The sequence below is a fragment of the Panthera pardus genome, unplaced genomic scaffold (assembly GCF_024362965.1).
Source record: "Panthera pardus isolate Hobbes unplaced genomic scaffold, ASM2436296v1 HiC_scaffold_8, whole genome shotgun sequence".
Taxonomy (NCBI): Eukaryota; Metazoa; Chordata; class Mammalia; order Carnivora; family Felidae; genus Panthera; species Panthera pardus.
Genome location: NW_026527013.1, coordinates 35662553 through 35675054, shown reverse-complemented (window position 1 = coordinate 35675054; position 12502 = coordinate 35662553). Strand labels below are relative to the sequence as shown.

The 12502-nt window shown below is 40.8% G+C and overlaps 1 protein-coding gene across 3 annotated transcripts in view; it reads right to left on the bottom strand.

Moving 5' to 3' along the window:
* The window catches only part of TAFA1 (TAFA chemokine like family member 1), a 505935-nt gene that overhangs the window by 112877 nt on the left and 380556 nt on the right, over positions 1-12502 (bottom strand). For 2 of the 3 annotated variants that reach the window (XM_053898175.1, XM_019469761.2), the window contains one exon: positions 6525-6665. In XM_053898175.1, the coding sequence (XP_053754150.1) occupies positions 6525-6665 (141 nt within the window). The remainder of the gene's footprint in view (positions 1-6524; positions 6666-12502) is intronic. The other variant, XM_019469762.2, reaches the window with a different exon arrangement.

Genomic DNA, 12502 nt, shown 5'->3' with positions numbered 1-12502 from the left:
TGAATTTCAAATTTCCTTCAGTTATCAGACCTTTTTCTCGACCGTGGCTGCCTCTAGGGAATGTGTTGGTATGTGGTCAAGAAACTTTTATCATGGTTTTTCTAAAGAAGCAATCTCCAGAAGCTATTTTTACAGATATTCTGGTTCCAGAATCTCTTATCATGCAACTTGAAAAAAACATTCAAAGTCTCAATCTACCAAGTAGATTTCATTTTGTTAAAATTAGTCATAACTGTGAGAGTGAATACAAACAATTGTTTGGACAAATGAATAAAGCTATTTCATAGGTAGATGTTTAATATACCTTCTAAGCACTCATTGTCTCATGTCTCTTTTACACCTCTTTTTCTCTGACTCCCCCTTTCCTTGTCCCTCTTTGTATGTCCTCTCTCACTGTCTGTCTCCTTCCCTGTAAGTCTATCTGTTTTTCTGGGTCTGAATATTTGTGTATCTTTCTTTCTTGCTTGCTCTTATCTTAAAGGTTATGTATGATGAGCCAGCAGTAAAATGTCTTCTTATATTGTGGGTTTGTGTCTTCACAGAAATAAGCAGGAATATCATTACTTTTCCATTACATTAACTGTACACAAATCTTAGTTACAAACAAAAAATCTGGGATTTCCATAGCTGTGAAAGTTAGGAAGTTCTGTGATGTAAGCTAGTCGCTTCTGGCCGGTATCCAGTAAAAAAAGACGACAATAGCAGACAATGTTTGTAGCAATCAGTCTTAGAAATGGTCAGAATTCACAGTGAATGAAAAGGAAAGGCCTATGAACTTATCATGTAGACTCTTCTTAATAAGATTGATGCCAAAATCTACAGAGAATTAAAAACCCTTCTCTACAAACTAGTACTTGAATGATTTTTTTCACATTTACAGTGCATGAGAATAAAAGCCTAAAGAGAGAAAACCACATGAAAAATTCCCCATAAAATAGTCATTTTATGCCACTTCCCCATCTCCATGACACTTCAATCATTCCATAGAACAGAAATCACTATTTATAAAAATGCTTCTAATTGCTCAATGACTACAACCTTAGAAAGGGCAATTAATCAATCCTCTCTGACACAGAGAGGGAAGGGGCAGGTATGGTCCAAAGGACTGGATGTTTCTGAAAGTCTGCACATAGCTGGGCTTCCCCCCTCTTCTCATCTAGAGATTTTGGTATCTCTAAGGCTTTGGAAGGGAACGTGTGTTTATGTTACATCCTTGTTTGCCCACATTTGGTAAATAGGGCCCTGGAGTCAGACAGCCCGGGATGGATTTCTGGCTCTGCCACTATTGGCTGCGTGATGGTTAGCAAGTCACAGAATCTCTGTGCCTCAATTTTCTGACAGGCAAAAGGGAAGTAAGAGAAGGAGACACCTTCAGGGGTTGGGGATAGAGTTAAATGAATACAGAGACTTGAACGACTTGAATCATACATACATGGTGAGCCTTCAGGAACATATTAGCCATCAATTTTTTAAATGTTTATTTATTTTGAGAGAGAGAGAGAGAGAGAGAGAGAGAGAGAGAGAGAGAGAGAGAATATCCCAAACAACCTCCATGCCCAGCAGGGAACTCAACAGGGGCTCGAACTCACCACCTTGAGATCATGACCTGAGCTGAAATCAAGAGTCAAATGCTTAACCAACTGAGCCACCCAGGTGCCCCGCCATTATTTTTATTATTGTTAACAATGATAGTGAGGAAGGTGCCTTCCTTTCGGGTTAGAGAATACTTAACAAGACACAAGAGGGTGTGAATCAGAGTGTAATGATTTAATATTTGGTCAGAAAAGTGCTAGGCACAAATCCAAGAGCATAACACTTGAAAAAGTCTTTATACATATCACAAAATTGAGTGAATGTTAGTGTTGAGAGTTTCTTTTGGTATTTTCACTTATTAGGTGATAGAATATACTTTTTAAACTCAAAGGCCACTATTTGAAAAATTTTCCCAATATCCTATATTCTACTTTTGAATAAGTTGCTAAGATTACGCTGCAAATGTATGTCCCATTTTAAATCATCTGGTCTCCGATTTTGAATAATACAATATATGCTTATTTTAAAATCATAGCTGTTTGTCGGGTTTTGAAAATGCTATGGAAGGCAAGTGACCTGTAATTTCAGAGGAAAGTAAATAACAGCAATTGGAATGCTTACATGGGAAATGCACTATGTACAACAGAATATATTCAGGACAAATATGGTGTATGGGTTGTCAACTACTGTTATGGGGAGAAGCTGGTTTCCATCCATTTTTAGACTTAGAGAAGTGTGCCAAACATTGTAAATATGCCAAAGTGGAGGAAATAGATCAATCATTTATATCCACCTCTGAAGCCCCATGTAGTTATTAACAATAATGTTTTTGAAGAATATGTTTTAAATTGGGAAATGTTCACCTCATGTTAAAGGAAACAAGCTGTTGATAAAAAGCACTGTAACATTTTAGTTCAATAAAATACCTACCACGTGAGTTTCTTTTTAGTAACGGGTTAAGCCAAAGAGGACATATACATGTTTTCTTGCAAAGTAATGATAATCTCTGAGCAATAATATCCTGTGTGATTTTAAGGTATGGATTATTTCTGTAGTTTTCAGAATTCCTATAATAAACTTGAATTCCTGAAGATGACTTACCAGCATTAGTGAACTCCAGGATAATCAGGGAGAAGCAGTTTTAGGAAAAGGTGGCACTAAAATGCTACCGTGTTTGATTCACAACTTTGTGAAGCAATGTGTTCTTCCAAGTATTACCCACACTTATTAGTAAGATAGGAAACAGATGCCATCATTCTGCAAGCACTTCATGGGAATCAGACATTATGCAAAACACACTTGACTTCCTTAATCCTCATCCCAAACTAGAGAAGTAGAAACAATTACCATCTCCATTTCAGAGCTAAGGAACAAGTAACAAGCGTATGTGACTTGTCCAAGGTAATTAGATTAGTAATTGGTGTAGCTGAGTTCCACTCATGTCTGTCTAATGGCACAGCTCGTGATCGTAATAACTACACTGGAATGATTATTAGTTTATATATATGCTTCATTTTTAATTTGCATGAGGAGATTTGGCCCGTAAAAATAATTTTTTAATATCTACTTATGTATCTTGAGAGAGAGAGTAAGTAGGAGCAGGGGAGGGGCAGAGGGAGAGAGAATCCCAAGCAGACTCCAGGATCAGTGCAGAGCCTGACATGGGGCTCAATCTCATAACCATGAGATCACAACCTGGGTCAAAACCAAGCTCAACCGGGGCGCCTGGGTGGCGCAGTCGGTTAAGCGTCCGACTTCAGCCAGGTCACGATCTCGCGGTCCGTGAGTTCGAGCCCCGCGTCAGGCTCTGGGCTGATGGCTCGGAGCCTGGAGCCTGTTTCCGATTCTGTGTCTCCCTCTCTCTCTGACCCTCCCCCGTTCATGCTCTGTCTCTCTCTGTCCCAAAAATAAATAAAAAACGTTGAAAAAAAAAAAAAAAAAACCAAGCTCAACCAACTGAGCCACCCAGGCGCCCCCATAAAAACAATGTTGACCAGAGTAACATGTAGACTTTACTCTGACATGCCAACGGAGTCAAGGATTTTGGAAGAGTGGAATGCTTTAGAAAACATAAATCATCAGCTTGATCCTATAGAATACTCTATATTTTATAGACTTTTGCTTGGAAGATAGGGACTAATAGCCCTCTTGCCTGAACCTACCACCTTAAAGGATTCAGAGTTTCCAAAGTCAAGCACACTCGTTCCAACAGACAAAATATTACCATCATGTGCTTTAACTTCTCATAGAAACTTAGGGCCAGATGCCATTTCCCCCTCTGCCAGCATAAACAATGTATTGTTCTTTGTGTCTTACATCCAAATCCTGAAGGCAATTCTATTTCTAGATCATTAGAGATAAAAATGAACTGGAAACAAAATGGAGATTTATAGTGAACAGACTCGATGTTTTTTTCTTTGGCAGACAATGTGAGAAACTATCACGGTTTTACAATATTTATTGGCTTCAAGGGCCAAGAGTTTCCTCCTGCAAGTAAGAAAAGCAGCATTTCTAGACTAGCTGCTTGCCTTTCCTGCACTGGAGGTACCTTGCCGTGTTGACTGCGATCTACAAGAAATAAATAATCATAGCGCAGGTTTTCAACCTCAGCTCCATTGACGTCTGGGGCCTGATAATACTTTGCTGTGGGCGCTGGCCTGTGCACTGTAAGATGTTTCACAGCATCCTTGACTTCTACCCATCAGATGTGAATAGTACCCCCATAATTGCAACAGATGTCTAGGCCAAAAAATGTCTCCAAATAGTGCCAAATGACCACTGAAAATGCCTTAATTGAGAACGTACTGATCTTAGTATATTCCCAAACTTGGCTTTTCCACATCCTTTAGAAAAAAGAAAAAAGAAAAGCTTGGTACATGATGGGCAGCTGTACGTGCCACATGTACGGCTCTCTGGCTATGGCTGATTGGGCAAAGGTTGACACGTGACCCAGGCTGAGCCAGGTATGTTTTGTCTTTTTGGAGAACACATTTAAAACAAAGGAACTGAGTCAAATATTTTTGGGCTGTATTGTGATCCCCATGAGATCAGAGTTGGCACCATGGAAATAAGAACTTGACACCAGCTCCTAAGCTATGGGGCTTCAAGAGCTAAAATCTTGGAAGAGGGAACCAGTTCACACAGAGAAAAATGAGGAGAACAGAGATCAGAAAAATGTGTGTCCCATGAACAAAGAAAACAAGATGGCTTCCACTTGAAGGATTTATGAATTGAATCCCATGAGGTTTCCTATAACTGGGCTCCCCAGGATTCTTCTATTTTCTTAAAAAACAACTTTACTTGGTGTAGCTTGAGTTTGTTTCTCTTTCTAACCACATAATAATGAAAATAAATAACACAAGTCAGTCTAGAAGGTGTCCTGCTCTGTCTACATTCTAGAGGTACAACCAGGGATCCTAAGCCAAGAGATTCAGGGTCTAATTGCTGTTGTGTGACCCTGAGCAGGTGACACACTTCTCTGAGTCCTGATTTTCTTACTGAAGAATTTGAACATCACCTCACACTTGGCTCTAAAATTATGAAAGATAAAGATGGGGAGAGATATTTGTGGTCCTTGTGAGCCTTGGCTCAACTATTAGGACATACAAAGTTGTGTTTTTTTTTTTGTTTTGTTTTTTTAATTTTTTTTTTTTAACGTTTATTTATTTTTTTGAGACAGAGAGAGACAAAGCATGAATGGGGAAGGGTCAGAGAGAGGGAGACACAGAATCTGAAACAGGCTCCAGGCTCTGAGCTGTCAGCACAGAGCCCGATGCGGGGCTTGAACTCACGGACCGCGAGATCATGACCTGAGCTGAAGTCGGCCGCTTAACCGACTGAGCCACCCAGGCGCCCCCAAAGTTGTTTTAAAGATGGTGGCCAAGACTTGGTATTACAGTTAGTTACTCTAGGCTTAAGAGTCAGTCAAGCTACAACTTGTCAGCCATGGGACCAATGGAACATTACATAACCCTTCTAAGCCTCTGTTTCTTAATGTCTGAAATGGGAGGAAAAATGTATCTGTCTCAATGATCCCTGTCTTCTGGCCTTCAAGTCCTGATAGTTCACTCCCACATTGAATGGAGATGACTTCACTAACCAATATGATATTGTAGAAACAATGAAGGGTAACTTCTGAGGTTAGATTATGAAAGAGAACGTTATTGTGGCTTCTATATTGTTCTCTTGGATTACTCACTCTGGAGGAAGCCATTTGCCATGTTGTGAGACACTGAGCTCCTCTGCAGAGGACCACACAGCAAGGAAGTGAGTCCACATGCCAACAGTCTTGTGAGTGAGCCATCTTAAAACCTTCCTCCAGCAGCAGTCAAGCCTTTAGATCTTGACTGCAACTACATGAAATGCCCTGAGCCAGTCACACACAGCTCAGTTGAATTCCTGACCCACAGAACTTGTGAGGTAATGTTTGCTGTTTAAAGCTGCTAAGTTTGAGGGGATAATTTGTTACACAGCAGTAGGGAACTATTATAGGATCATTGGGAGGTGTAAATAAGATAATGCATGGTAAGTGTTTAAGACACTGCTTGGCATATCGTAAGCATTCAAAGCATCTCTGTTTACGAATGTATGTGATAAACCCAGAGCAGTGCCTGGCATATAGTAAATGCTCGTTACATTTGCATTGAGTAAATGTTAGGTATTGTTATCTTTAGTACTATCGTCACCATCATCATTATGTATAACCTCATCTAAAATTACTTCCGAAATGAATGGGGCCCTCCAATTTCTTGACTTGAAAAATTACTGTACCTTAATCTCTAAGAAAACATTAAAATAGAGCTATGCGACAATTCCACAGCCAGAGAAACAAGAATTCAAAGTCTGCTGAGGACGGGCATTTGTACAGCCGTCTAACTCTTTGGATGCACCTTGTTCGTTATCCTGAACCGTAGATGAAACAAAAAATATTTATTACGCGCAGTGAACACCTCCATAAACACCTAAGGATAGATGTAAAACTGGCCACTTACCATCGACGCAGGAAGGTCTGTTTCTTGTCGTTCCAGCCACTTTTCCAGGCAGACAGGAACACTTGACTGTTTGTGATCGCTCCTCGATTCGATTCTTATTACAACATCTGTGTGCAGCTATCACTTCACATGTCCCTCCTTCTGGCAAGACAGAAAGAAGAGGGACACTGATTAGAGGGGCCATTAAAGCCTGTGGGGGTACACGTGGAGGGGTCGGGGAGAGTAAGAGAAATTACAGAAAAAGTTTCCAGGAAGTATAATTACTGTGGGATTCTCTCTCACCCTCTCTCTGTAACATCGATACACACACGTATACAAGATTCTATAGTAGGTACGTGCAGTCCTGCAGAAGACAGGTAGTACAGCCCTATACTTCAAATGCACCAAAGACCACCAATGAATAGTGCTCAAGAGGCAACGATTCCGGGCTGTATATGCTGAGAAGCGGTGAACCAGGGAATGCCTGGCGCTAACACAAAATAAAGAGTCTATCTGATTTAAATGCATTATATTTTGGGAGCTCAATCCTATGTTATCTTTCCATTTAGAATTCTCTGAGCTCCCGCTTAATGACAAGCAACTGACACTCCAGTGATACAGAACCAGCGGTGGCAGGAAAACTGCCCAGAAATGAGCTCTCCCGCCCAATGCCCGCCTACTCTCAAGGGGGCTGAATAGAAAATCTAGTTGGGGAGTCATTTCCCAAATCCAGATCTCATCCAAAAAATGATAGAAAGAATTGCTGGAGAAAATAGGTATGTGCTTTAAATGGCATCTCAAATTACAGAGCTAGGCATATGGCTTCACTTAATTGTTACAGGTCAGCCATGCATTCAACATTTATTGGCAACCTAATGTATGTCACTCTCCACTAGGTTCTTAACAGGTGCACTGCTGGGTCTGTCTAAATGTTGGTGAGCATTCAGGTGGGTCTTGCCAGCCTGTAGGATAGCTCTACAGGGACACTAAAGATACTCCAAGTACCCGGAAACCAGAAATTAACTTCCCCAGTATCAAGTTTTATGTTACGAAGAATGTTCTTTATTTGACAAGAATGGACCCGTAACATTTAGGATCCAGTTGGCATAAATTCGGCAAGTATTTGTTAAGCAACCACTGTATACAAGTCACTCTGTGATAAATTGTTAGGGACATGGGTTCAGCCCATACACAGGGGGCACTTAGGAAACACTGGAGAGAAGGAGAGGAGGGAAGGAAGACAGAAGTCAGGAAAGACTTAAGACATGGCCCCATCCTACCCTGAGAACCCACAAAATAATGTAATGATTCTCAAGGCAGGGCTGGGGATGGGGTGATTTTGCTATTTGCCCTCTCCACCAGTGATATTTAGTAAAGTCTGAAGGTATTTTATTTGTCATTGTTGGTGGAGGGTAGGTGCTACAGACATCCAGCAGGTGAAGGCCATGGATGCTGTTAAACAACTCACAATGCACAGGGTAGATCCTACACCAAAGAACTATCTTTCTCAAAATGTCAAGAGTGCCCAGGTTGATAAACCCTGGTTTAATAGGAAAGAAGCAAAAGAATCTCTGGTTCAAGTGAAACTAATTCTACCTCCTCTCAATGGCAGGAAGAGCTTGGGCTTTTGAGCCAGCCAGTTTTCGTCTGCATCTCAGCTCTGCCTCTTACTGTGTGCTTCAGTTTCTTCATCTGTAAAATGGTAAAAATAGTAACACCTGCCTCAAAGGGTTGCATGAGTGCATACCAAGATAACACACGTAGAGGGGTGAGCACTGAGCCTGACACACGGCCGAATGTCCGTATATGCTACCTATGACTATATCTGGTCACATTTATATTATATTTCCTTGGCAATTTCCTCCTCTTTTCTGCCTCAGTGACTGTGCAAAGATGGTGTGTCCTAGAATACTTCCTCCTACTTCCTATCCTTCCACCCTCCACCCACAACTCAAATGTGTTCACTCATGAACTCTTCTCTGAACTAAATGCAAAGGTCAGTTCCTTTAAGAAAGCGTCCTCACTGCTGCCACTGCTCATTCTCTTAGCACCCTACACATTGTCTCACACAACTGTAACCAGACGTCTGTGACCACAGGCAATTTGAAAGCTTGGCCAGGGCCCAGGTAAGCCTTACTGTCAACAAGCGCTGTAGGTACACTATAATTGTTGGTTGAATGAATGAAGAAGGAAGTTCATTACCTAAAATTAACACCATAAGGCAAGTAGCAATTTCTGTGGATATAGGCCAAAGGGGAGACCCATTTGTTTTTGAAGAATTCGAAAGGCTTCTTTTTTTTTTTTTTGAGTATCAAAATATTTACTTATTTATTTATTTTATTTTTTAAAGATAATTTGTTGTCCAATTGGCTAACAGACAATGTGTAAAGTGTGCTCTTGGTTTTTGGGGTAGATTCCCATGGTTCATTGATTCCATACAACATCCAGTACTTATCCCAACAAGTGCCCTCCTTAATGCCCATCACCCATTTTCCCCCTCTCCCCCAACCCCCTATCAACCCTCAGTTTGTTCTCTGTATTTAAGAGTCTCTTATAGTTTGCCTTCCTCCCTCTCTGTTTGTAACTATTTTTTTCCCCTTCCCTTATCCCATGGTCTTCTGTTAAGTTTTTCAAGATCCACATATGAGTGAAAGCATATGGTACCTGTCCTTCTCTGACTGACTTATTTCACTCAGCCAAATTATTGAAAGGCTTCTTAAGTTGTGAGTTGAAAGGGAGAACTTCAGCAGGCTATGATGAAGGGAAAGCATTTCATTAATGTGAAAGGTCACAGCCTTTTTTTAGAACCACGTTTTAATTAATATAGAATTGTCTTAGGTTTATAGAAAATTGGTTAGGATAATACTGCCAGTTCCCATATGCCACACCCTATTATTTCCTATTTCTATTCTGCTAATGCCAACATCGTATATTAGTATGCTGTATTTGTTACAATTAATGAACCAACACTGACACATTATTATTAATTAAAGTCTATGCTATATTCATATTTTCTTAGTTTTTACCTAATGTCCTTTTCTGTTCCAGGGTGCCATCCAAGATGCCACATTACATTCAGTTGTCATAGCTCCTTAGGCTTCTCTTGGTTATGATAGTTCTCTATCATGGTTTCAGACAGTCCTTCCTTTTTGAGGACTTTGATAGCTTTGAGAAGTGTTGCTCAGGTATTTTGGAAAATGTCTCTCAGATGGGATTTATCTGATTCTTTTTTTTTTTTTTATGATTACACTGAGGTTATGTGTTTCTGGAGGAAGACCACAGAGGTAAAGGGCACATACTATCAGCATGACTTACCACTCTTGATGTTGACCTTGATCACCTGGCTAAGGCAGGGCTGGTCAGATTCCCTCCAGATAACATCACTCTCCTCCTTGCCTTTCCATATTGTCCTCTTTGGAAGGAAGTCACTATGTACAGCCCACACTTAGGGAGTAGAGAGTCAGGCTCCACCTCTGTGAGGTTGAGGCATCTACTAAAATTACGGGGAATTGTGCATGACAGATTTGTCTCTTCTTTTTCATCTATTTACTTAATCATTCATATCAGTATGGATTCAAAGATGTTTATTTTACACACTGGGTTATAACCCAACACTACGTTATTTATTTTCTTGCTCAGAATGCTCCAGTTTTGGCCACTCTCAGTCCCTTCATTTGGTTGTTGTGTTCTGTCTCCCCATGTTGCTTGCCCTTCACCTTTTTTTTTTTTTTTGAGCACTTTCTTACTTTCTGACTCTACACGATGCCTCAGGCTCATCTTGTATATTTCCCGTCCCAGTCCTATAACCAGTCATTTCTCTAAGGAGCTGGTCGGGGCATTAAAAAAATATTTTAGGGTAGATGAACTAAGGACCTGACATAGGATTAAACTGGAGAGATCTTCCCTCTCCAGAAAGAGTATTCAGTGTGATTCTGTTCGAACAAAGCACAAACGGGGATTTTGAAGCCAAGAACTGAAAGGATCTAGATATTGTTCAAGAGTGACTGACCATCCTGGCTGCTGTGTTAGGGAGGAATTGGAGAAGTGCAAGGTAGCAAAGCAGAAGAAACATAAGGCCAATACAAAATTCTGAGCAGGAAATAAGGGGGTTTGAACTTGGATCATGGGAAGAGTATCTCACTGTCGCCACAAGCCCTTCATTGGGATGAGAGTTAATGAAACAATAGGGCTAATCACACATTACATTCTTTCACCCAGATAAGGGCAATTAGGTTGCTTTAACTTGTAATTGTCAGTTGTAAGTACCCTCAGTCAATTCGGTAATAGCTGGTTCTACACTTTATGAAAATACCACCAATGTTTAAGTCACCACTTGGCTTTAATGGAAGACTAGAGCAACATTTATGAATAAAAATAGCATAAGCCATAGAAAAGCTTCTAGGATAGATCTTGACTCTCATTTGATTTACAGTTAAGGCAGTGACAGACATGCCAAATCATCCAGATTGTTGCCCTGAATTAAATAATGTGGACAGAGAGGTGGCCACTGGAGGCCCAAAGCCAGTCTCTCCCAACACTCTTGTAGATGAGCCAAAGGAACAGTTCTGCACCAGCTAAGTGCTCATTGACATTGACTGGATTCTGATTGGATGGATGCTGGGCACTGTCCTCAGCACTTTACCCACATTACTGACAAAACTTGCAGCAACTATAACAGGTTTTGCCCCTATTTTAGAGATGAAAAGCTGAGACTCGGAGAGGTTGAATAACATGTCCCAAATTACACAAGCATGACTTGGGCCTGCTGGACCCCAAAGGTGCTTTTTTGCATCCTGTCACAAGCTGTCATTCTTTGGAAGTTCTTGCAGAAGGAAGTCTGAAGCTACGTTTAGGAAGCTTATCAAGGTTAAGTATCCAACTCACGCTTCCTCCTCGAATTATATTCTGCCCTCATCTGCTCCTATCCTTCCCTCCATCTCTCTGCTCTAGGGACACTGGTCTTGCAAGCTGTTGCCTCCAAATGGTAGGCGTGGTCCCTTTTGAGGGTTACTCTAAACTCAGGGAGGCACTGCTCTAAGAGGCTCCTCTGATCTTCTTGACAAGTTGAACTATGCCCCACCTGGGACACTCTTTTAGCAAATCTATTGGGCCTTCCCTTACTCTCTCCACATCTTTTCTCAAATGTCGTTTTTTTCAGAGTTTCACTGGACTACCCTATTTAAACCATAATTCTCTTAGAAAGCGTTCATTATCTCCTTTATTTTGCTCCATGTCCTTATCTTCATCACCTCCAGACTATTTGTAACTTTCAATTACTGTAAGTAGTTTATTTACTTACCTTATTGTCTATATGCCCCCCAACCCCCTCAGAATATAATATCCTCAAGGACAAGGACCCTTATTGTCTACTTCTTAAACATTTAAGTGCATATTTCAATTTACTTGCAAAGTAGTTCACAGATAGAAATAGGACTATTGTTATGCTGATTTTCTAGTGAGGAGGCAGACTTAGACCAGGCAAATGGCACAGCCACATAAGTAGAGGTGATAACGATAGGAATATAGGAGTTAACCATTTCTTGAGTACTTACTATTTTCCTGACACCATGATAGACACATGATAAATCGTCCATTTCCTTTATGCTTATTAGAGACCAATGAGGTTATGATTACCCCCATTTACAGGGGACACAACTGAGATCAAGAGCAGCTAAAAAAGTGGCCCACGTTTTAACTACCCAGATAACTATTATCTGGCCGCGTGTGGACCAGAGCCCAGATCTTCTGACCCCATATGCAGTGCTCTTTCGCTAGCCCCACTCGGGCATACATGCTGACATTTCTGTGAAAAGGGGAGAAGAACTCAGAGACTGGGAATTGACAAGCGCTCCATTTGCATTAAAACCTTGTGTATAAAGTCAGTGACCCCAGACCACGTCTTCCGCAGGCTCATGGATGATGGATTTGCACACAGGAAGCCAGAGAGGTGTTGCTCTAAATAACAGGCTCACCTGATCTTGACAGCTTGAACTATAGCT